General features: G+C 35.3%; 1 protein-coding gene across 5 annotated transcripts in view; it reads right to left on the reverse strand.

Moving 5' to 3' along the window:
• Positions 1-27,051, reverse strand: part of Sulf1 (Extracellular sulfatase Sulf1) — a 78,647-nt gene that overhangs the window by 24,838 nt on the left and 26,758 nt on the right. For 4 of the 5 annotated variants that reach the window (XM_071774807.1, XM_071774806.1, XM_071774804.1 and 1 more), the window contains exons 2-3: positions 15,876-16,194; positions 14,751-14,990 (exon numbers count right to left, since the gene is read on the reverse strand). In XM_071774807.1, coding sequence (XP_071630908.1) covers positions 14,751-14,990; positions 15,876-16,125 — 490 coding nt within the window. In that variant the 5' untranslated portion in view covers positions 16,126-16,194. Of the gene's footprint in view, positions 1-14,750; positions 14,991-15,804; positions 16,195-27,051 lie in introns of those variants that run through there. The other variant, XM_071774808.1, reaches the window with a different exon arrangement.

The following is a 27,051-nucleotide window of genomic DNA, read 5'->3' on the forward strand; positions in this document are numbered from 1 at the left end:
TATCATCAGGTGAAAGTGACTGGGGCGGTAAACTCGAATTCCCCGTTTTTCAAGTTTTTCTCTTAATTATGCAATTCACGCAGTTTTATGATGCCTATATGAATCGATACTTTGTTCGGCTTGCATACTAGTTTTTTCAGCCAGACAACATATTTATCGCATTCAACAGTTGCTTAATTATATTAATTGTCTAAATTAAATGTAATTAGGCATAAATAATTTTACTTATACAAAAATTAGTTATAATGGAAAGAAATAAAAATGTGAGGCTTTGCAGCCCTCTATCCCACAAATAAACTAGAATAAATATATATTGTAATAACTGTTAATATCAAACAGAAGCAACCAGATTGATAATGATAATAAAATTCGGGTTTTCCATTTTTCAAATTTTTACTTATTGCCAAATATATGGGATCTATATTTTTGCTCATCTACCTATGCGTTTACAGTTTGATCAAATAATATTCATTTCTGAACTATGATTCAAGTATACTTTTTATAAAATCAAAAACATCTTGTAATGCACTTTCTTATTATATTTTGATTTGTCCTATATAATTTAATTTTAGATAATTTATTATTACTCTGCATGTTCATGAATTTCACATAGTATGATCAAGTTTGTGTTACTTATCATGATGTTATCGATATAAAAATTTAAAAACAATTTTATAAAAGAAGTTATGTACCTGAAATATAGGGTGATTATATTATCAGAATTGTGACTACGCATCACACCTGTTGCTTCGAAGAAGATAGAAGCGCAACGCGAGATAGCTCCACAATAAAAAAAAATCGCGACTTAAAGAGCAAATTAAAATTCAGAAACGGCGATACATCTCGGAGACGTTTGATTGTAAAAAAATGTACTCTCTATTAGCTAAGTGGATGATAAAGAAGAGGATAGAAGCGACGTAGAAGCGCCAGTAGTATTCTGGCGCCAGTCGCGGATTAAATTTTAGTTAGGACGGTTAGGACAAAACAAAATAAAATAAAACGATAAAAACATTCGATGTATCAAATATTCTCTTCCTTTTTAAATCCTTTATAAATCAGCCAACAAATAAATATGTCTTTAAACTGTTCATAGCTGAATATCGACAACCTCGAGGAGCACCGTGCGGTACTTGTCGTGAAAATGAGGATGGACAAATGCCAAAAATCGACTTAAAGAATGTATAAAAGATCGAAAAAAATTTTAATGGAATTTAATTTTAAGATTTTTAGATATAGAGATACCTATTAATGTTGAAAAATTAAAAATAAGTAAGTTTCTTGTTACATTTTCGTCAATAGAGAAAACATAAGATAAAAAACGATATTATTAAGATATATTATTATACTTGAAATTATTGCACATTATAGGTTACGCTTTCATAATACTGAGTATAAACTATGCATCATAAAAACTATGTTTAAAGAATCATATTCTGTATAATAATAATACACGAAATACAATATTCAAGAAAAACAGAAAAAAAATAGGTATAAAGTATTAGATTGATGCAAAAGCTTTATCATATTTATCAAATAACGTTAAAAATAAAATTTCAGAAAACTGAAAGCAAAATCGCCGTCATGGATCTTCCTATATGTTTTTTTCCATCTAAAGAGAAATTTTTCAATCTTTTTTTAAAAATTTCTGTTTAATTTAATACAAGGCAAGATGGAAGAATGACAAATCTTTGGCACTATAATCCTAATGTAACAGAATTTCGAAATATTCTTGTATGTAAGATATCTTAAGTCAATATTTCCGTACTAATATAATTAAGCACAATTTGATAAATGAAACCTTTAAAACTTATTAACATTATATTAAGATTTCTCTGGTCTCTTTAGCTATTAATAAATCTATACTTAAAATCGCTGGTATAAAAAAATGTTTATTAAATAATAATTATTAGATAACGTCATCGTCAAGAATAACAAACGTCAATTACAAAAAATGTTTCATTGTTCGTTTTGATGGTAGAATCGGGATAGAGAGCGAAGTTACACCCTCGTCGGAACGATGAACGGCGCGTACCGTTCAAGATCATCGGAATTAAACGGCACGAATGAACTTAGAATATTGCGATGTGCCGGAATATCGGCGGTACGGAGGAAGTTCGCGATTATTTTAGGAAGTTGTTTCGTGCCGCGGGAGCATTAACCCGCTTTTCGGTATTCTATCGAAACACGCGCGGCGCGCTTCGGCTCGACGTGATCGTTTATTCGTTCGCATGTCGACCCCGTTCGTTCACGACCGAGCGCTGAAACGTTCCCGTGCCGAGATTTAAGGGTACATCGCATGCTTCTGCACCACCGCCGCCGCGGCCTAACGAGCTGTTCAACGAACAACGCTATACTTCCGCAAAAAGACTCGCATGATGAATCGGGATTTCACGTCGTGCGCGAATCGCGCGGATCGAAATTCACAGTGGGCTATGGGTATACATTTAAAACATCGTAAACCCATAACATGGGATAACAGTTAAAAAAAATATATCGATGGAGAAGGAAGAGACTATGGCGAGCGAATTGAGAATTTTAAGAACACTTGATAAAATTCATGTAAAGTCTAAATCACAAAGTAATATAAGCTTCAGAATTACTTCAAATGTCCTATGCCTTACGCATTGAAATCTTAACATCTCCGAAGAGTCGAGACGATGCTGGACTCTAATTTGTTCTTTCATTAAAAGGTGTGTTATATGAGAGGCTTATTAGTCCTATTTGATACATACATATCAGTTTTTATTAGTGATCGACATGAAAGATTATTCCCATTAGCGTCGAAATTCATCAATAAACGTTTGAGTAATATAAATAAAAAAATGAATTTTAGTTTTTACCATTCTGCTTCTTCTATCTAAAACTTATGTGTAAATATATGGTTTTCATTTCTCTCATTATTCTTAAATCAAATTGTACTTTGTTTTCATTTTTTCTAAAGCGTTTATTGCAGTGTCACGTATACAACAAAAAGGTGTGAATATGAGTGTACATTGTATGTAAATGTATGCGAGCATTGCAGTGTGTTGAGCTCGGGTCCGTGAGTTTGTTAAGCCCAAATGACTGCAAATCAGTCACCCCTGCAGGAAAAAAACAAGCGCGTTTGCTTCGAGTATTGAGTGTCTAAATGAAAAATTTAAACTCTAATGTACACTAATAGACATTTGATATATATATTTTTTTCATATAAATTGTGCGTTATTAAATAAGAATAAAATCCACGATTGCACTTAAAGTTACAACTTATAAATTACAGAAATAGGTAAAAGTCGACAAAAAACTATCTTAATGCTAAAAAAAAATTTAGCATACTTATTAAAAAATATAACGAATTATGGAGAGCTCTCTGGCTTTCACATCGAATGGTGAATCGCTGTCACATTTCCTTTTAAAGCACTTTTTTCTCATTCGTCGAGATTGTTTCGTGTTATTATCATTACGTGAGTTTCTATTTGAGATGCAGGAACACACACCGGAAATCAAGACGTTCATCTATCAGTTGCGAAATAGCCGAGATATTTGCCGCGTGTACTAACAAGTACAAGTACGTATTATGGTAATCAGACTTCCTACAGCCACTTGAAACAATACCGCGTCACGTGTCGGCGGGGCTTTCTTCAGCGCTAACGGATACAGAAACGTTCTCCTTACGATCGTCGTACGTCGCCATCGGCGTCATCTCCGCCGCTGTCATTACGCATTTATTACGATAGGTCAGATAATGGATCCTAATTTGCCTCATTATGCATGCAAACCCCGCTTGCATCATAAAGACTTTTTCCTTTATCCTGCCTCTGCTTTCAATCGATATCTCACATTGAAATGCTCGCAATTGTAACTGACTAATTGTGATGAGACACAGGTCATTTTTTGGCAGGATTAAATATGTCTAACTCGTCAAAAAATTCTTAGGCAAAAATGAAAATCTTATCTCAGTCTCTCTCAAAATAATCAACTCCATGAAAAACAATATGTAGAGAAAACTGATAAAGTTACATAAACTAATTAAATGTTTGATAATTAAAATCATTGCAAAAAATGTTTCATTATATAATTTGGCTTCTGAAAGACTTACATATAATACGCGCATTCACGTTACCTTCGATTTACATGTGAAATTCTTCAGCAATTATATTTTAAAAATTGATCAAAAATACCATCTGACGCAATATTATTATCTTATTATCAAACAATTTCAGCTTATGGTACATCAATAAATTATACGCGTTGTAGTATTTAATTGTGTCATAAATCCATTTCTATCCTTTATTATTAACATTCTTCAACAATTTTATTAAAACAAAATTAGTATTAGCACAAATCACGAATAGTGTTTTCCCAGATGTCTAAGACTTAAAGAGAATGTAGTCCAGCTTTACTTATTTCTATCTATTTCTATATTGAAAAAAAGTAGTGTAAAAAGATATAGCCAATTGATATCGATATTATGGATGTGAGGCATTTCCGTTCGTCATATTTCTTTTGTGCGTTTTTTAATACGTTGACTCTTTAATATAGTATTAATGATATGGAATCCTCTATAATTATCCTGCAAAATATTTATGTTGAAGTCTGTTGCAGCTTTTAACATACGCGTGGTCTTATCATTAAACTGTAGGCTCTAAAGTCTGGTGCAATGCAAAAAGAGCCATAGACAGGAAAAATTACATTTAAACATGCGGTCGAAAACCCACTGCAGAAATCTTACCAGGAAATTATTCGCCAAGGAATAATTAAGATTATGTTAAGTAAAATGCTTTACTACGCAGCGGATCTTATAAAATAGAGGCTTGTCTCGTTAACGTTTTGCGCAGTATAACAGTACATAACATGAAGCGACTCTCAGATACGAAATGGCTGCGCCGTGTTGGCTTTATCGATCTATCGTATTGAATTCCATTCGCCATATCTCGTAATATATAAAATACGAAACATTTATCAAGTCATTTTTAGACAATTGTAACGAGAAATGTGTCAAGCTTTGTAGTTTGCAATAGCGTAAAAATATGCATTGAAGCAAACACTGAAATACATTTTTGTATCAAATTTTTATATCAATTTTTTAATATTATCGTAATAAGTATTAATAAATAACAAAATACATCTAGCTAATTATGCTAACTAAAACATTAGCTAAGATAATAAAGTTATTTAGTTTGGAATTAATTCTCTATTTAAAAAATATTAGGAATATCAGGCCACCTTAAAACCTTTGGAATTATAAACAATCGCATATTTAGAGATTACTACAAATAATATAAAGTATACGATAAAACTTATCAGCGAGTTCAAGTAGATTTCACTCTTTGACACAGAAATGTTTACTTTTTATTTATGAATAGAATTATAGATATGCTTGTAACAGAGAGATATTTATTGTGCATTAAAATATTGATGTTCAGATTTAAAAATCAGCCTTTTAATAGAAAGGATTTCAATTTATTGTTAGTTAGAAAATTCATCGACGAAAGAAAAGTAAACTTTGAATATTCGGTATAAATGTAAATTTATTTATATGTATACGTTCATTTCAGTTTATTTCAGTATATATTTTCCCTAATTACATCGACTTTCACACTCTAGATGGAGTTAGTCATAAATAATTTCTCGTATACAAAAATACACACAATTGGTTATAATAGGAAATGTATGTATATATTTTATATTATAGTTCATATTATAGTTTTAACATCTTATTTTTTGGAAGTGTGGGGCTTTACAAGCTTTGCTTTTACCCCACCAATAAATTGAAACAAACATAAGTCATTATCTTACTACCGGTAAACTCGGGTCCATTTTTCTTTTCTTGACCACGCAGTTTCGTAGTGTTTATGGATGGACACTTTGTGGACTCGACTATATTTATGTGTTAGTTTTGTCAACCAGACAGCACATTCATTGTGTTCAACAATCGTGTTTTCCTGTGTATGTGTGATCGTGTCATTTTCACACCCCAGATGGAGTTAGACATAAATAATTTCTCGTATACAAAAATACACACGATAGGTTATAATAGACAGAAGATATGTGAAATGTATATATTTGACGATCTACGCAATATTTTTTGGAAGTGTGGGGCTTGCATGCTTACCCCACCAATAAATTAAAACAAACATAAATCATTATCTTGCAAAGGCGACTCGGGTGGTGAACTCGGATCTATTTTTCCCGGATTAATTAATTTTTTCGTTTATGTTTATTTCAATTTATTGAGGCAAGCTGTGCAAAGCCTTACCTTCCAAATATTATGTTGTATTCGGTAAAAAAGATAGAAAGTCCAGAAACAAAAAATATTCCTTATTAAATAAGTACTTAAAGTAATAATGTGTTAAATAAGTACTGTTTGTATTTCTTTTATGTACAAAAAATTATTTATGTCTGCCTCCATCTAGAGTGATTATAAACAATCGCATATTTAGAGATTACCACAAATAATATAAAGTATACGATAAAACTTATCAGCGAGTTCAAGTAGATTTCACTTTGACACAAAAATTTTTACTTTATTTTATAAATAGAATTATAGATGTAATTGCTTGTAAGAGAGAGATATTTATTTTGCATTAAAATATTGATGTTCAGATTTAAAAATCAGCCTTTTAATAGAAAGGATTTCAATTTATTGTTAGTTTAAAAATTCATCGACGAAAGAAAAGTAAACTTTGGATATTCGGTATAAATGTAAATTTATTTATACGTATACGTTTATTTCAGTTTATTTCAGTATATATTTTCCCTAATTACATCGACTTTCACACTCTAGATGGAGTTAGACATAAATAATTTCTCGTATACAAAAGTACACACAATTGGTTATAGTAGACAGAAGATATATGAAATGTATATATTTTACATACCGATGAGCGTAATATATTTTGAAAGTGTGGGGCTTTACAAGCTTTGCTTTTACCCCACCAATAAATTGAAACAAACATAAGTCATTGTCATTATCTTGCAAAACTGGACCGGTAAATTCATGTCCATTTTTCTTTTCTTGACCACGCAGTTTCGTAGTGCCTATGGATGGACACTTTGTGGACTCGACTATATTTACGTGTTAGTTTTGTCAACCAGACAGCACATTCGTTGTGTTCAATAATCGTGTTTTTCTGTGTATGTGTGATTGTGTCATTTTCACACCCCAGATGGAGTTAGACATAAATAATTTCTCGTATACAAAAATACACACAATTGGTTATAATAGAAGATAAATGAAATGTATGTATATATTTTATATTACAAGAGCACATTATTTTTTGGAAGTGTGGGGCTTGCATGCTTGCCCCACCAATAAATTAAAACAAACATAAATCATTATCTTGCAAAAGCGACTAGAGTGGTAAACTCGGATCTATTTTTCTCGGATTAATTTGTTTTTTCGTTTATGTTTATTTTAATTTATTGAGGCAAGCGATGCAAGCCCTACCTTCCAAAAATTATGTTGTATTCGGTAAAAAAGATAGAAAGTCCAGAAACAAAAAATACTCCTTGTTAAATAAGTACTTAAAGTAATAATGTTATATAAGTACTGTTTGTATTTCTTTTGTGTACGAAAAATTATTTATGTCTGCCTCCATCTAGAGTGATTATAAACAATCGCATATTTAGAGATTACCACAAATAATATAAAGTATACGATAAAACTTATCAGCGAGTTCAAGTAGATTTCACTTTGACACATAAATTACTTTATTTTATGAATAGAATTATAGATATAATTGCTTGTAAGAGAGAGATATTTATTGTGCATTAAAATATTGATGTTCAGATTTAAAAATCAGCCTTTTAATAGAAAGGATTTAAATTTATTGTTAGTTAGAAAATTCATCGATGAAAAAAAGTAAACTTTAGATATTCAGTGTAAATGTAAATTTATTTATATGTATACGTTTATTTCAGTTTATTTCAGTATATATTTTCCCTAATTACATCGACTTCCACACTCTAGATGGAGTTAGACATAAATAATTTCTCGTATACAAAAATACACACAATTGGCTAAAATAGAAGGTAAATGAAATGTATGTATATATTTTATATTACAGTATAACATCTTATTTTTTGGAAGTGTGGGGCTTTACAAGCTTTGCTTTTACCCCACCAATAAATTTAATCAAACATAAGTCATTATCTTACTACCGGTAAACTCGGGTCCATTTTTCTTTTCTTGACCACGCAGTTTCGGAGTGTTTATGGATGGACACTTTGTGGACTCGACTATATTTACGTGTTAGTTTTGTCAACCAGACAGCACATTCGTTGTGTTCAACAATCGTGTTTTCCTGTGTATGTGTGACTGTGTCATTTTTCCACCTTAGATGGAATTAGACATAAATAATTTCTCGTACACAAAAATATATACGATTGGTTAGAATAGACAGAATATATATGAAATGTATGTATATATTTTAGTCTTGGCAGTTACTTTTTGGAAAGTGGGACTTGTAATTAGTCCCACGAATAAATTGAAACAAACATAAATTGTCATCGGATTCAAAAACGTAACTAAGCTAGTAAACTTGAGTTCTTTATTTTATAAAACAGTATAACATAGAAAAGAGTCGGAGAATTTAATAATGTCTGGTTTTTTACGCGCGATAATATTTTTTTCGCAGATACATTTGTAACAGATTTTTCATTATTTCTCGTATAAAAATATTGAATTAAAGTCAATTAAAAGGGTTTTCTTTCAGTTTTATATTTTATTTTCAAGAGACACGGTAATGTCTCGCGCGGCTTGCGCCAAGTACATACACGCGCAGCGCGAGACTGCCGTGACTCTTTTACGCGTAATATATTTCGCGACTTAAGATATATTACTCATATCACAAGGTTTCCCCCTTTACTTCCACTTTCGCGTATTCTCCTTGTATCCTTGTGCATCATCATATACATGGTACATATATATCGATACTTATTTATAATAGTTATGTGATGGGGCGAAGTCGGACGCACGCGCGCGCGTGCAGAATTGGTGATTTTTTGCCAGGATGAGACCATCATGCGCGATTAATCACGTTTAATTGCACATGAATTGGCGATTTTAATTAAATATATTAAAACTTGGAGATGATCTTTTCAGCATTTTATATAGTACGTGATACATACCGTGGAGTAAATAATGTTCGATAATTCTTTTTACTTCTCAATATTTGTAGTCGTGGAATCGTATATCCTTTTATATGTATCTATATTTCTTCACGACATTTATTTTCGGTGCGACTTCATGCCTATACAACGAGAAATTGGAAAATCTAATATACATTTATTTAAATAACCCACGATTTTGTAAAAAAAATATCTGGGTAATAGCCTCTTTTAGCTTAAATTGTGTTTCCTGCACAGCTACAGCGATTCCTTTCCGTTTCTGCTTGAGCAGTAGCTCAAAATAAAACAAGCTATCGCGCTGATTAATCACGTGATGATGTTGCTCGAATTTTTCTCGATAGTCACAATAGACATCGAATGATTGCTCGACAAACAAAGCGCGTTTTTCATCGTTTAAGAATCATGCGCGATTTGTAAACGGCTCTATCTTAATTGCTTACTCACTTTGTGATTTTGCTTTAATTACCGGTAATTCGCGCTTGTAAATACGCTGGATATCACACTTAAAGTCACTAAAGTCACATATAAAAGGATTTTATGTAAGTTTCATATTTTATTTTAATATTACGATAATACGATGAGGTATATATTACATATCTCGCAAAGTGTGTTTACGTGATGACGTACATGTTGATGAGTCGTTCCCTAATTACATCGACTTTCACACTCTAGATGGAGTCAGACATAAATAATTTCTCGTGTACAAAAATACACACAATTGGTTATAATAGAAGATAAATTAAATGTATATGTACATATATATATTTTTGATATAGTCTAATTTTTGGAAGTGTGGGGCTTTACAAGCTTTGCTTTTACCCCACCAATAAATTGAAACAAACATAAATTGTCATCAGGTAAATTTGGATTCTCATTTTTTGAGTCTCTTTCTTGACCAGGAAGATTGGTGGCATCTATGGACAGACACTTCATTTGGCTGTATTTACATGCTAGTTCTGTCAGCCAGACAACACATTCGTTGTATTCAATAATCGTGTTTTTCTGTGTATGTGTGATTGTGTTACTTTCACACTCCAGATGGAGTTAGACATAAATAATTTCTCGTATACAAAAATACACACGACTGGTTATAATAGATAGAAGATATATGAAATGTATATATATCGCAATTTATATAGGTACCTATATTTTTTGGAAGTGTGGGGCTTTACTAAATACACACGATTGGTGGTGGAATAGACAGAAGATATATGAAATGTATATATTTTATAAATGTAGGTTGACAGTTACTTTTTGGAAGTGTGGGGCTTTACGCCCCACCAATAAATTAAAACAAACATAAATTGTCATCAGCACGGGGATTTTCTAACTCCTTAACGACAGTTTCGGAATCGTTGCGTAGGTATTATATATGGCAAAAGAGCTGCGCAACGATACCGAAACTGTCGTTAAAGAGTTAGAGAATCCCCGTGCAGGTAAAGAACGTGACATTGAATTAAAGTCACATTTAAAAGGATTTTATGTAAGTTTTATATTTTATTTTAATATTACGATAATACGATGAGATATACATATATTACATATCTCGCAAAGTGTGTGATGACGTACATGTTGAGCAGTCGTTCCCTAATTACATCGACTTTCACACTCTAGATGGAGTCGGACATAAATAATTACTCGTATACAAAAATACACACAATTGATTATAATAGAAGATAAATGAAATGTATATATTTTATATTATTGTACAACCTGTTATTTTTTGGAAGTGTGGGGCTTGCATGCTTGCCCCACCAATAAATTAAAACAAACATAAATCATTATCTTGCAAAGGCAACTGGGGTGGTGAACTCGGATCTATTTTTGCCGGATTAATTTATTTTTCGTTTATGTTTATTTCAATTTATTGAAGTAAGCGGTGCAAAGCCCTACCTTCTAAATATTATGTTGTATTCGGTAAAAAAGATAGAAAGTCCAGAAACAAAAAATATTCCTTATTAAATAAGTACTTAAAATAATAATGTTAAATAAGTACTGTTTGTACTTCTTTTGTGTACGAAAAATTATTTATGTCTGCCTCCGTCTAGAGTGTGAAAGTTGATATAACCGGGAAAATACGAATGTTGAATAAATACAAATATATATAAATAGAAATATAAACTTTAGAAAATATCGTTTGCTCATCAATTACGAATTAATTCTTGTGTTTTTTTTTTGTATTTTACATTTTTAGAATAATTTAACGAGCATACATCTTTACTCGTCAAATTCCAAAGTCACGAACGCACCTTAATGGTGATGTCGAATAACGTATTCGCTCGCGACAAGATTCTCTCGCGAAGATAACAAAGAAAATTTGTCGCCTGGCCAACCAGTCCCGGTATTCTGGTCAGGGACACCCTGCATAACACAGGCAGCGATAACAAAACAAGTTCTTTCCTTTCCCTAAAGCACGATCATCGATCAGTACTTTGCGAAACACGTTCCTTTGCGAGTTCGGGATGATCATGCCCCTGATCATTCCGACTATCGGTAAGTTGAACATTCTTTAAATGTCACATGCTATAAAATAAAATTCTAAGGTTCCGAACGAATTAAACGAGCACCTTTTGTTACTTCTAATTTTCCCTTTACGATCGTGGTATGATTCTAGACTAAATACTTTTGTATTGTTGTTTAAAAAGATAATTAAATAAAGTTAATTAGGTACACGTATAATATGTTGCTATGAAATTATTTCTCCCAATTCAACTTTCTGTCTATATGACATAAAAATTTGCTACCTTCTACCTACCTGGATTGAGTCTGGTTTAAATAAAAGTTATATATTTATACTTTTTTTAATTCTTGCATATTAACATGCGTTTGATAAAATTAACAACATTTCACGTCCTGCATAATATTATGCAAGTATCTAGCGAAAGCGCGAGATTGAACTAAAAAAGGCCCGATTCAATCAGGTCATGCAAGATTTGTTGTATCGGGACGAGTTTCACGGGCCATCGGACTGAAACGTATGCTAGGGGCAAGGTACGAGCTCGTCAAGCGAGAAATGTTATGTCATAAGCGATCATTCTCGAGAGAAGCATAAAACGGGGCGGCTTATCGCGACAATTAGCCGTGCTTTCACCTCCGGCCGCGATTCAGGCGATTCTTATCCTGATGAAGCCTTATCTCGACGATGCAGACATTGCGCCGGAAGTAGAGGAATACGTTGTGTACGCGAATTTTGGAAGATCGCCAATGGTAGCAATCGTGCCGGATGTAGGCGAATGGTTCGATCGACGAAACAGGAGTCTGGCTGGCTGGCTGGCTGGCTGCACTTTCAGGGAGCAACGTCCTGTCTATACGCGAATATGGTCGCGAACGGAAAGGAAGATGCCGACGAACAAGAAGAAACAGAAGAGATTCCGCTCTCTTGCCCGAACGTCTGTGCGAGGTCCGACATCGGCGAGCGAGCGCACCGATCGGCCTCAGCGATCGCGAGATTTTTACCTCCCTTTGAGCCTCAGAATATATGTATACCGCCGATGGCGTTGCATTCTTGCCATCCGGCTCAGTTCCAGCAACATCAATTAACTGGAATTTAATTGATTTTCTGACCCCCTTTCTAGACAGAATCTAGAAATGTATTAAGAATCAGTTAAATCGCAATTAACCAATCTTTTTTGAAATAGGATTTTAGAAATAAGTATCGGATTTCTGAAGGTACAAATCGTTGTCACATACATAAGCGCAATGGAATTCTGATGTATTCAGGTTTTTCGCCGAAAAAGAAATGCGGTATTTATTCCATACAAGCTCGCGACAGGTGGCTGCAACGTTTTACGATCCATCAAGAATTCTTTACATCGCGGACACGCTAACGCGTTTTATGACGTCTTTTAGCGATAAGAGAAATCGTCGTTGGTAATGCAATATAACGTGGTACAACCCGCGATATCCACCGTGGAGAACAGATTCTATTACGTTCGTGTGCCTCTCGATCAGTTGCGATGCTGCATGCCTCGTCGCAGCATCGCAACTGATGCATCTATCCGTTATATTAGAGCACATTAATATCATCGGGTATCATGTCGAGATGTTGCGCTAAGTCGACGAACACGGCGAATTTTGCTTGCAGTCCGTATGCTGCCGCGGGTATAATCTAGCACAAGTAATGTCTTATCACGGGTCATGATCTGAAATAAATTGGTTAAGTTCGTAAGCAAAGGATTAAGATTCTGCTCCTAGTTAACATTCAGCGAGATCTATAAACTATCAAGTAGCAAATCACATAAATTACCAATGCAATATGCGTGTAGCATGTACCGAAACGTCACTCGAAAAGAACAAACAATTACCCATGTAGTCGATATTTAGATCGGATCTCATATCGAAACGCAGTCGCGAATTTGCGGATGTAACTCGAGCCACGCTGAATAAATATCCGGGCGGAATCGCGGGTGATTAATGCGAGAAGTCCGAGTCCCAATCGACGCGATCGAACATTTGGATTTTGAGTTGCCGATCGATCGCGTCGCGGCGCAGGTGCGATGTTACGTGCACGTTACAACCGTTTTTGGCCCTCCGGAGAGAAATCACGGCAAGATTCGCCGCCGATGGGATGGGAGGTTGCGGGAGGGAGGGAGCCTGCAACACTCGCCGAACAATCGCGCGGGACGAAACCCGCGGCTTGGTGGTATTAAGCCTCGGGAATTTCGTGGGAATGCATTGCCGTGTTCGGCGCGACCGATTGCACGGAATGAAAATTGCGGGACGCCGGTATATGTCGTGCACGGAAACGTCGGGAGCAGAACAGAGGGGGAGGAAGCGGATTAATCGAGATTTTAATTGCGGGAATACGCCGCCCGCGGGGTGCAGCATCCGTATGTAAATAGGGGACGTCGACTTGCCTCTTCGCTTAAAACGACGCGCGAATAAGTATCGTGGAAGATGTTGCTACGATGACGTTGATTCATATGCGCGACGTGAGGGTACTTATAGTTGGCGGGGGAAAAAAAGAAAAAAAGTAAAGCAAGGTTTCGACCTATTCTGATTGAAAATCCCGGCCTAAGTGGCTCGGGTCGACCTATGTAATGAGGATTTATCGCTAATCGTACTTGACTCCAGTTACGCATAAAGCGCATTGTGCTCTGGCATAGGGAGGTAAATAGAAATCTCACTTCTCAATTGAACGTGCCTCGATTATCCTGATTGCGTTTGTACGGCCAAAGGTCGAGTTATGTGCGTTACAATGCAATGGATAATAACGCGTCTATTCTCTTCATATCGCGCCAGTAATAAATGTAGCAGCATTGAATAAATAGCTCTATATCAAGAAGCTATTTTTGATTTTCTCTCTCTTGCAGAATTTTCGAATAATTATAATTTAATGACCGACAGCTTTATTAACATTTAATATCATTCCGCTTTCGTTTTATAGCATTAGGGTAGTTTCGAATTAAACGGAAATTTAATTATCGGAAAACATATTTAACGCTAAAGATGGAAAAAGTTCGATTTTCAACCCGAGAAACGTGTCGGAAAAAAGTTTCACGTGATAGGATTAAAATGTCTCGTTTTTAACACTGCAATAATATCATTAAATGCTTTGCGTGCGTGCGATTCTTCGCGAAGTGCGAGATCTCTGTAATCATCCACCAGGGTTTTACAGGATGAACGATGAGCCACTCTCTTACCTGTCCGATATCCCGCGTTGCTCAAATAAGCGGCGAAGGAGTGCGGTTCGTGATCTCGTTGCCACTGGGGACTGCTGCAGTTGTCGTTGTTCGTGAAGACCTCGTGATTGTGAACGTAACGACCGGTGAGCAAAGAGCTCCTGCTCGGACAGCACATGGGAGTGGTCACGTACGCGTGTCTCAGCTCGGCGCCCTCGTTCCTTATTCGCTTCAGAGTCCGTGGCATGAAGTTCAGCGAACCTGCGATGGATACAAAACGACCATTTTGGATACGGTCAAACATGTACTCGGCTAATCTATATAGACACGTACATTGTCCCGCAGTCGCTTAATCGCTTGATGCCGGCTTGGTGCAATATGCTCTGTTTATTATGCTGAATGCGAACTATGCTCATTACACAGGTTATACGGTCTTTACCTATATATGAATCATATAAAATTTATATTTGGACTCGTAAACTTTCCATAATAAAATATCAATTATTATCGAATTATAAGATCGATAAAACAAAGATAAAGCATGTACTTTTCGTTAAATTTGAATTGTATTTCGGTAATCTCTTAATTAACCTTGTTGAAAATTGAGAACAACATCGTTTCTCATTGAAATTTCGTGTTCTGAAAAGAAAGAAGGAAGGAATCGATTTTACACCGTTCGAAATATCTGTCGGTGAAAATTTCAAGCGTTGCTCGTAAACGCCCGTAAGTCTGCTTCGATATTAGCGGACAAATTAATGAAATAAATACACGTAATGTTCTGTGCGGCGTTACAGATAAGATTGCATATTGCACGCGTTTCTCTTCGGATACGTGTCGCGATATCTCGAAGCGGGCCTTCGCAAGGACTGAGACTAATATCGCGATGGCGAGATAAGGCGCCAGCAGACTGCCGCAATAAACAAAGTGAACTCTGTGTTCTACGTAGGCATTTATACACCGACGATAAATGAGTCTCTTAGAAATCAAACTGATCGACTCCACGAAATAAAAGATAGAGAAAGTTGATGAGGTAACAAACTAATGTGCTATCTGCTACTGAAATTGAGAAATTTACAGAAGGCGGAGTTGATCGGAGTTGATCTCAGCTTCCGAGAGGCTCGAGTAATCCTGTACGTCGCTACGAACCCAGTTCAACGTCTTGATCATCCGTCAGAATCAGTACAATGTTGGGCTTCCGCTCCCTGGGCTGCTGGTGCGGCAAATAGGGCGAGTTCGGCTGATGATTGTAATTATTATTGCTGTTGTAATTCGACTTGTGGAGGGAGCCGCGACGCTGCTGGCCGACGTGCGCGTCATCCGCAGGTCTGTCTCCGTCGGTCCGTCTGGCATTGACACCCAACAGGAGGAGGGCCAGAAATTGAAATAGCTTGCTCATGGCGGCGGCAGCGGTTGGTGGTCGTTTATGGACTGGCTACCTCAATCAAGTGTCATACCATGGTTGTGACTGGAACAGGAAAACAGAGCACGCATCACGTTAATGGGCGCGTGAGTCCGACGGTAATTGGATCGCGGCGCGGCAGAAAAAGAAAAAGAGAGGGTCTTAAAGAATCTTTCCCGCCTCGTATATCTAGAACGTGTATCTCCGATCGAAAAAAAAGAAAAAAAATTGAAAAAGACGACGAGAGATAATTGCGTGGAAGAAGGAAATCGACTGTTATAGGAAATTGTTCCAATCGCAATTGCTGTTACTTCATTTGTTCAATTTGCTGTACTGATTGACGGAACTAACTCGTGTAAGAACGTTTACGTGAAATATGTTTCACGAGATTCAAATCGTAAACGTTTTTATTATTGTAAAATTAAAGAAATGACTATTATCTTAAATAAAAATAATTGCACATAAATAAATATTAACATTTTCAGTTATCAAACGGGATCTATATATATATATATATAGGTCAAATAATTGTTGTCAAATAATATTCATAGATAAAACACAAATCCATATAATAATTATAAAATTACATTTAACTTGAAATCGCTTAAAAAATCAGATCTCAAGATATTCTTATGATAAAAGAGAATTTTTACGTGTTTCAACTATATTATATTTTACCATTAGGTATTTATGAAATGTACGGCACATATATATACCGTACGATAGATATTCATCAAATGGCATTCCAATCATCCGATTGTGTTTGTGCGAGGTGCAATGCGATATGGTCACGAATGAAATTCTTGCACGACCAAAATGCATTACGTAATCCGTTAATATACACGAGCAGTTTGGATGCGCGGTACGATAATTATCTCCAATAAACGCGGCAAATGATCCAGCATCGAGATCGTTGCACGCATCGTGCGAAACAATTAACGGGTCGCATTACTGGCGATTCGACACGATTAGCCACAGACACCGCATATGCTACGCCCATCACCAGGCTTTACCGAGAGCAAATGTGATCATCCGAACTAACTACTAAACACGTTTTGTTACTCAGGAATGAAAGATAAGAGATAAAAGGCAAAAAAAGAAATCATGTGACCTTGCCGGCTCGAGGAAGCCAGGGGAACGAGACTGTGATCCATGTTTTATGGCGGGCTTCGTCGTGCTGTATGTTGCAAAGTTCTTATAGGAAGAATTGGAAGAAAAATAATAAATAGTCATGCAAACCTGAATTAATTCTCCATTTGACTTACAACTAGCCGTGTATATTATTAAAATAAATCAGGAATAAAAGAAAATTTTACATCTAGCAATTTTATAATCAAGTTTCCCAGGGACTTTTCTGGGTTACCAATAAAAAAATTTCGCAAATGGTACTGCGATAAAACTTACTATGATTTTTTTTCATAATCTCCTATTATCCAAGGCTTTATCGTTTGTACGTGAGGCGAATAAAAGAATGTAAGGTGAGCGCTTCGAGCAACAAGGTAGGTGGTATTTTAAGAGATCTGGGAGTTAGAAGGAAATCGAATAATGCGAGAATCGAACGCGAATCCGATCGGGCTGAACGGTTAGAAGAATGCTAGAGCGCGTTTTCGCAGACAGTCAAATATGGATGGTTGCATGGCAGGTAAACGCACGATGCTGGACGGAGAGTTCCCACGAGTCGAGAGAATGTGCTAAGGAAGAATATTATTTGCGGAAATCACAGCGCCTTCGGCATCGTCGCGTATATATATATCTTTCCGTACGGGTGTTATTGCAACGAATTTTATTAGATTTCTCGTAAAGTACATCTCTTTTTGCCCTTAGATTCGATTTTTCAGAAATCGAATGATGCTTCGAAGCATGTGCGCTTACTTTTTTCTACGTAGCTGGAACAAATTCTTTTTATACATAAGATTTCTACATTTTTTTCTAATTTTCTAAAATATTTATATTTCCGCAACATCTTTGTTTCTTCTATTGTAGATATAATTGCGTGTTTCCGATATCTGATTATGTTAAAATCACGTTTTGGATAACGTTACCGATTAATAGCTGCCTCCAGGTACAAGGGAGTTCCTCGAATGAACCACTATCAAAACGATCGAATTCATATTGCGTCATGCACAAGATACTATAATATTGTATATCTACCCTGTATAAACCCGCACGCGCATATATCACGTGTGCAGATTAATGTATCGCTCTTTCAACCAACAGCAGAATCCGGTTTCAACACCTTAATGGTTACCCGCCCACGTGATAATCCTAACATTTGTAATTAATTCGGCTCTCGTATTTGCGATGCGATCTCCCAAAATGGTTTCCCGCGTCACTTCTCCAGGAAGAGCGCCACGATTAAAATAACTTATGCTTGATCGGACGTAAATGTAGGTGGATCGTAACGGATGTTGTATATTGATAAATATTCAAAACGCCTTCGTGCTTACGATTTGTGCTCAAATGCTAAAGATGTCACTAGAATGGTATTAATAAAATTAAGATAAAAATAAGATATAAACAAGTACAGCAAAAGTTTACGAATCACTCAATAAACCTGATCCGATAGCGTAAAATAATACGAGTAATTTCTGAAAATTAATTTTTAAAATTTTGCTGAAAAATGAACGTACCATTCACGTCTGCAGTTTACTAGAATTTATAATATCTTATAATAAAATTGAACTCTCTCTTATATCGTTTCTAAAATCACGACCCGCCTATTTATACAAAATCATTTTTATATCGTAAATAAATTAATAAATAATTTCACTAGAGAATGGAGAAGTCTGGAAGAAAATAGAGAAATGTCTTTCAATTTTTATTGCCACATACCAAATGTATCGACTGCTCTATATATCAAATTCAAACAAGTATCGATTTAAGCAAGCTTTTATCTATATTGCAGGATTCTCTTTTTTTGTTTATACTCTTGTAGAAAATTTATTTGTTATGCCGATGGTACTGCTGTTATATATGTATTCGCTAGTACGCATCCTTGGCGCTCACTTGGCAAGAGCCTCAATCCTGTCCGCGCGTAAAATACGATCGAGTCTACGAATAAATACAAGCACGAAGAGCACCTTTGATACGCGCGGATCCGGCATTCGTAAAGTACACGCCGTGTATACCTATACGTATCCACGCAAGGTACACAGTACTTGCTTGGATACCACTTGGATTCCACCTCGATCGGCGCGATCATACTCGCGAGATTTCATCTCGTACGTATCCACCTTGCACGTTGTATTTCACGTCGATCGCGCAGAGAGGCGTAAGGATAATGATAATCCAGATAACACGAACTATCCATCCAGTCGCGAGGTAAGTCGCTTCTCTACCTACTTATGTACAGGATATATCTTAAAATGCGAAATATCGTTCGTGGAATACGTAATACTCGCGAAATGGCGAAAAATATTGCTTCAACCGTGCGCGTTAAAGCAGCTTCTATCTTCAAAAATAAATATAAGATAATTCCGTTCTTTTACATAACATCGAAGAAATAAACATATCGACTGGATCGACTTGCCGCAAGATTAATCTACTAATCTACATTAAATTAGACTTGAATATCGTTTAATAGCGAAAGTAAAAATAAATATTCGATAAAAACTGTTTAACATATTTTCCGCATAACTCTCTATCATATTTTTCGAATACCTATAACATATTCCGTAAGAAATACCCACGCTTCGAGATATCTATAGTATATACGCTCGTAATCCTTGAACTCTTTTTTTACGTTCGTGGGAGTAGATACGTCTATAAAAATATCATCAGTGCTAGCATGTATAAACAGCATTACTTTTATGATTTTAGATATCTATCATTTTTCGATGTAATACATCGACATAGCCATGATCATAATTTCATGATGAGAGAAAAGAAAAACAAAAAAAACAGTAAAAAAATATTAGAAAAATAAAATAGTTTTCATGTTTAATAATATTCAAATAATTTTGTAATTACCCAGAAATGATGGCATATCATATTTTAGTCGGCCCGATCTGGCATAGTATAGGTTATTATGCGTCACTAATTAGCGCCAAGTATATGCGCGCGCGACAAGTCGAGAGGCGGCTGGAAAGATGTCATCAGGGAGCAATGTCACGTTTGGCCCAGACTCGATCGCGAGCGCCTCTGATCCCGCGTTAATTACTACTAATTGATAGCCACCTCGTTCCTGGTCGAGCAGATAGGAGGACAACACAGAGAACACGAGCGACAAGAGGAAAAGCAAAAGCAGCGTAGATAATTCCAAGAGAGTCGCAATTTCGACAAAAATTGTATTTTATATTATTTTTTTATTTACAAAGAACGTAGGTATAATATATCCAAGTTTCGATCGATTATTGTCTGCAAGTAGTACATTTTTCCAGACTACATCCATTTCGACTTCTCTCGGACATTCACATTTTCTTTAAAAACTAGTTATTAATACGGGTATCCCCCGCTTTTCGAAAGTTCTCTTTACGCCACTTCGTTTTTACAAAAGATCTACATTAAAACCTGTTTTCGCTAATCACAAGAAATCTGAAGAGGATCTACGCGCGAATGTAGTCATAATTTATTAGTTCCTTTTCCAAGTAAACATGTACCAAACACGTTAAATAGCACTTAAGTTTTCTTGCAATAAAATATCGATTGCCAAGGTCATTACCACCAGCCTCATCACAATGCGAGAGTAAAGACACGGCTCAGAATTTATTGAAGCTACTTATACATTTTTGAATGCCAAAAATTAAAAATTGTGTTCTCGTTACCATAGGCAAGAATTTAATTTTTTGTGACAGAAGAAAAACGGCTAAGTAAACATTCACTTGAAACCGAGAATATCGGATAGAACTCTGCGATAGAATTATAAGAGCTCTTTAAAAGCGTTTAAATCAATATAATTTCGATTTGAGCACCATTTTATAAACTTCAGATATCTCCCAGATTATTTGATAAAGAAAAATTAAATAATAATAAAAAAACACTTTTGTTTTTCTGGTTGTATTAACTTTCACACTCTAGATATGGAGGGAGACAAATAATTTCTCGTACATAAAAGAAATATAATTTGCAGAAACAGTACTTGCTTAACTTTATTATACTTTAAGTACTTATTTAACAAGAAATATTTTTTGTTTCAGGACTTCCTATCTTTTTTACCGAATATTACCGACATAATTTTTGAAAGGTAGGGCTTTGCACAGCTTGCCTCAATAAATTGAAATAAACAAATAAAAAATTAAATAGATCCAAGAAAAATTGATTCGAGTTCACCGTCCTAGTTACCTTCGCAAGATAATGACTTATGTTTGTTTTAATTTATTGGTGGGGCAAGCATGCAAGCCCCACACTTCCAAAAATTATAAAAATCCCATATATAAATATACATTTCATATATCTAGCTTCTGTCTATTATAACCAATTGTGTGTACTTTTGTATACGAGAAATTATTTATGTCTAACTCCATCTGGAGTGTGAAAGTGACATAATCAGGGAAGCAAAACTATTGGATGGGACAAATGTGTTGTTTGGCTGACAGAACTGTAAACATATAAATGTAGCCGAACGGAAAATGTCCATCCATATAGGTCCTACCATAGTATAAATATTTTGATTTTTAGGGCGGCAACACTTACGCAGAAATACTATTTCATATTTTCCTGGAAATTAATCAAAAAAACAATAAGCAAATGCATAATAAAACATTGTCAGTTTGATGGGGGAAAGATTTTCGGATAACGGGGAAAACCTGTATCCAATATTAAGAGATAACTACGTAAAAAACTGTTCGCTATTTACGCTATTTACCTTGAAACTAATGTAATTGCGAGTAAAATTTGTTCATTATTAACGTATACTACAGAAATATGATCAGAACTTACTTTCGGGCAAATGAATTTAGAGAAGTAAACAAATGGCACATCATTAACGGTTCTCGCGCCGACACACGTAAATCCCGATTATGCGTTTGCCGTGCATATACTGTGCGATATCTCTGACGTCACTTCCTGGACAGAGTAACAGGAACGAACGCACGCTGAATTTAGCACAATCAGATAATGTAACGAGTGCACACGTGCACATAGATCTTTTGACTTTGCGCAACGCGCGAGTATGCGTATGTATCATGTATGTCTATAATACATAACACACGCATTGCATCCGTTTGTCATTGTTGAATTGCACCTTGCGGCTTGGAAATATAATCCTGCTGCTACTGTCTCCTTGTAATATAACGATGAGTGTCGTAATATACCTACTGCGAAACTCTTCTATTATCAATAACAAATGCTGAGATGTGCGAGTTGTTTATTACAGTTTTTAACATTTATTACCGAAATCGAGATAGGAAATAAGAAAAGAAAAAAAAACCAATTAGAAAGGTAACCAATTAGTCGTATATTAATAATAATAAATTATTGCCACGGCATAATGTAAATGAAAAACTGTCCGAAAAAATATAAAAAATATATAATTATTACTCATTAAATAATTCATATTTTGTTTGATACTTAACGTTATTTTATACAATATCTAGAAAGTATGCACAAGATTTTCAAGATAACTTCTAACATATTTTATAACAAAACTGAGTAATTAAGGAAAATTGATTTAATACTTATAGATAATACTTATTATTAATGATTAACTGAAATTATAATACTTATTAATGTCAGCCAATATTTTATTTCGTTCATCTAGTCTGTATGATTTTGTTAAAATTGCCGTTTATATTGCAATGCACCTATGTTCCAACTATACATTAATACATTAGCGTTGTGATTGAACAAATTCTCCTGGAAAATATCTAAATTTTTAAAGTGTCCGTCCTCAAGCACCACAAAACTGCGTGATTAAGAAAAAAAACCGAAAAAAGAAGAATTCGAGTTTGTCGTCCCAGTTACTTTCGCGAGATAATGACTTATGTTTATTTCAATTTATTGGTGAGGCGTAAAAACAAAGCTTGCAAAGCCTCACCTTCCAAAAAATATCATAAACGTGCCAATATTTATAAGTTATATAAAAGTAAGTTTTATATAATATAAAATAAATCTAATATATACATTTCATATATCTTCTATCTATTATAACCAAACCGCGTCTGGGTCTCATTTAGCCCGCCTCTCTTATACTCGTTGATTTCCAACAGAACCTTATGTTTTTCTTTTTCATTTATTTAATGTTTCTTTATCAAATGATCTAGGAGATATCTGAAGTTTATAAAATGGTGCTCAAATCGAAATCATATCGATTTTTGCAAATGTCATTTAATGTCTTGATAGAGTAATGATACATAGCCACTTGCTATATGTGCTTCAAATTCTACAACTAATATATTGCGATGATAAAAACTTATGATTTTATATAATGATATCAGATTGACACAATGTGCGAATATGGATTAAGAAACGCAACAATAAAAATACGAAAAATGCATTCGACACTCGAAATGGGCACACCGGATCGAGCAAATTTAATACAAGAAACGTTTCCTGTCTCGCATTGTCCATCCATGTGTACATCTGCGTGTGCATAGACGATCGTGTGATGGCTATTTCCTGTGTCTGCTTTGATACCGCACATACTCGTCAGCTAATTACTCAAACGTATCAGACATGATATGTGTATATCATTTCAATCTGCAGATCCATTTATTGTACACAATTTTCCCGAGTAATGCATGCGAGAGATATTTTACAAGCGTAAATTCTATCTGTATAAATTCGACAACAAACCAAAGACTCTCGCAAAGACTATTAAGATTTTGTGACACTAATTTCAGAAATAATGTGCGATAAAGTTAAAGAAGAAAGAATATCTTCTCAAAATTTCATTAATTTTATTCGAGCATTTCAATCATTTTGTTCGGATTTTCAATATTAATTAGTAATAAGCTGAAATTGATCTTTTATGAGAACAAATTTTATTTGAAATGGGAAACACGAGATTTTACTCGCAAATTTGTGGTATAGCAATTTTCTCTAGATAGAAATCACGTTTCATTTCATACTATGTACTATGTTTTATTATTAAAAACGCGTGACGCTCACAGCAAATTGTATTTGTATTTCTTAATAGCGGAAAGAGAGCTGTCAACCATCGCCTAATCTTGAAGAGACTGGCGTCAAGACGATGGGCAATTCGTGGCAGCCGGCGCTGTTAACGACAGCTTTCTTCGTCGATACAATAAGAGACCGAGACCGAGGTCGAGGACGATGACGAAGGGCGGAACACGGACGAAGGATGAAAGGGGCGTCGAAGCCGAGCCCGACGAGCGTCCGCGGAGCGTGAAAATGAGGAACGACGAGGGCACCGCATGTATGACACCACGGCGACGTGTGGGCGGTTATTGTTCGGCTGAGAGACCAAAGATTTCGAGGGAGAGATCTCTTGAGGAGAGCACAGCGCGTCTCGACAGCCACGAGAGAGATCGAGATCATATCGCGAGAGCGGAAACTCGAGGACCCCGATTAAATGAACGTGCTCCGTTCGCGAGATAAAAGAAAAGAGAAGTGGAAAGACGAGATGGTTCCTCCTTACAACAGATATCAAGGGACGCGAGGAAGATAAATCAGAAATTACGGAATGCAAAGACGAGAGGAAAGAAGTATCTATCTCTCTCTTTCTCGTCATGTTTTTATCAGCCGATTTAACAGCTTGATGATTCCGCTGCGCGTTCGTCCGTGAATGATAATTTTAAAAGCTTTTGAATTTCCGCGTGAAAAGTGAAAATATATTAGACGTCCGCGAACTCTCTACAATCTATTCGTGATGTTTACATTAAAACTTGAAAATCTTTCGTCCAATTTTAAATGGGCGTTATTAACAGATCGCTGTCTCAAATTTACATTTTATTATGGATGACAGATTACTTCATTGGATACGTAGTTCTGGGATTTTTCATGTCTTTGAAAAGACAAAAAGATGTGAATGCATCTTCATATATCATTTTCAGTTCATAAATGCTTCATAATACATCTCTCGCGCGGAGAATTTAACTAAGAAAAACGTCAGAATTTTAAAGCTTTATTTCTCTACATGTATATGTATATATACCCCGGTAATCATGAAAACAGTCTAATAATTTCGGAAAATCCAGATAATCATGTACTGTATTTTATATTGTTGTAACACGTGTTCGTGAAACTTTACTAGAAAGTTAGCGTGACAGCAATAAGTGTTCAAATAGATTTTCTTAAAAAATTAAGAGAAGAAATATCTTTGATATTCAAAAGTATCTGATAAATCTTAATGAAGTGACAAGCGGTTTATGTTTTCAACACACTGAACGGTTTACGGAATAGACAATCTGATAGAAGGTTTAGTAGATGTCTCATCTTGATGTGGTAACGTAATGGATAATCACGTAGAATTAATGACAAGAAAGTAATATGTAGCGAAGATCGCGCAGCACGATGTCCGTACACGTTCGCGTCGCACATGCGAGAAGATGACGTAAACCGTAAAGGATGACGGCGAAGGATAAGGTCGGCAAGCGAGTCCGCATGGAGAGGAAGATTGAGGCTTCTCGCAAGAAAATGACGGAACGAGAAATGAAGAAACGCGGAGAATGCCAGACTGCTTGGCGGCGTCGACTTTATCGGCCTACGCGACGCTCCTCTTCGAGTCGCGTCTACGTATACGCATACACCAAGAGGTCCCCTTCCATAATTCGCGTAGACATTAACGTGTAAATATGGCACGGCTATACCGTGAAGAGAGACAGCACCGATTTCACCAGAGATGCCTCTGGTGAAGACAACGTGTATTTCTCCGCGCGTTCGATATTAGTGTATACACTCGAATTGACATGCACATATCCGCAGGATCTCAATCATTTAAATACCAATCCTCACAAATCACGAATACGTCTTGTGAGAATTAGTCTGATGTATCTTCCCATTTACCGTTAAAAATATACATAATATTGAAATATATAAATTATCTCAGAAATATATCTTGATATAAATTATCTTTTTTTTAGAAGTATCATATATTTTTACTTTAAAAATTATTAAAATATTTATGCAGTCTATATTTCTAATTTTAGAAGCTATAAATATACCTACACCGCGGTTATATTTATTATTTCTATTTTGCCACTCTTCCTGCTCTCTGCTTTATATACGCTACGTAAATTCTATTTTATTAAAATCCATATATGATCTAAGAAAAAAATTCTCATCCGTATATCTCGTACGTGTGTATACACGTTTTATGAATGCGCGCTTAACGATGAAATATTAATGTTGATTTATATGCCCAATCCACGCTTCGTTCGCAAGATTCTGCCCGCCGTGAAAAAAATTCAATAGTTATTTATATATCATCCCCATCCATAACGTCTATTTTCAGCGTCGATCATTTTATTCAGCATTTAGCAGAGCTGCAATTTATTGCATCATACCAGATTAATCCAGGCAATTAAATTACAACGATTAAAACGTAAAGAAGAGCTGATACAACAGATGATCATATAATACTGCCTTAAATAAGTTTGTTTTCTGTTCATTGTTTATGCAAAAAGTTACAATTTCGGTGTAGATCTTTCGGTGTAGATTACTTTTTAATAGAATTATTTATTATTACGTGATAACGATAGGACGGATGATCAAGCATAATATGATTAAATGATATATTATACGTATGTTTTCACTACGCAGACAATTTCGAGACACACGCGCCACACTGACGACTGCAAAATTGCATTATCCGGTATCAAGTTCGTTTCTCGATTTTCTCTGAAACGCACGTCGTTTTATAAATAGTCGTTTTATAAAGTTGTTTGTAGTGATTATAAGAATCGTTGTTTTTTTTCGTACAATTATGGAACCTGACTTAAGCAACGCTTAAGTTAATTAGATGATTGCGTAGCCTTGACTGATGCTCGTATAATTTGCATAAATACGCGTGTCGCGGTAGATGAT

The sequence above is a fragment of the Temnothorax longispinosus genome, chromosome 4 (genome assembly GCF_030848805.1).
Source record: "Temnothorax longispinosus isolate EJ_2023e chromosome 4, Tlon_JGU_v1, whole genome shotgun sequence".
Taxonomy (NCBI): domain Eukaryota; kingdom Metazoa; phylum Arthropoda; class Insecta; order Hymenoptera; family Formicidae; genus Temnothorax; species Temnothorax longispinosus.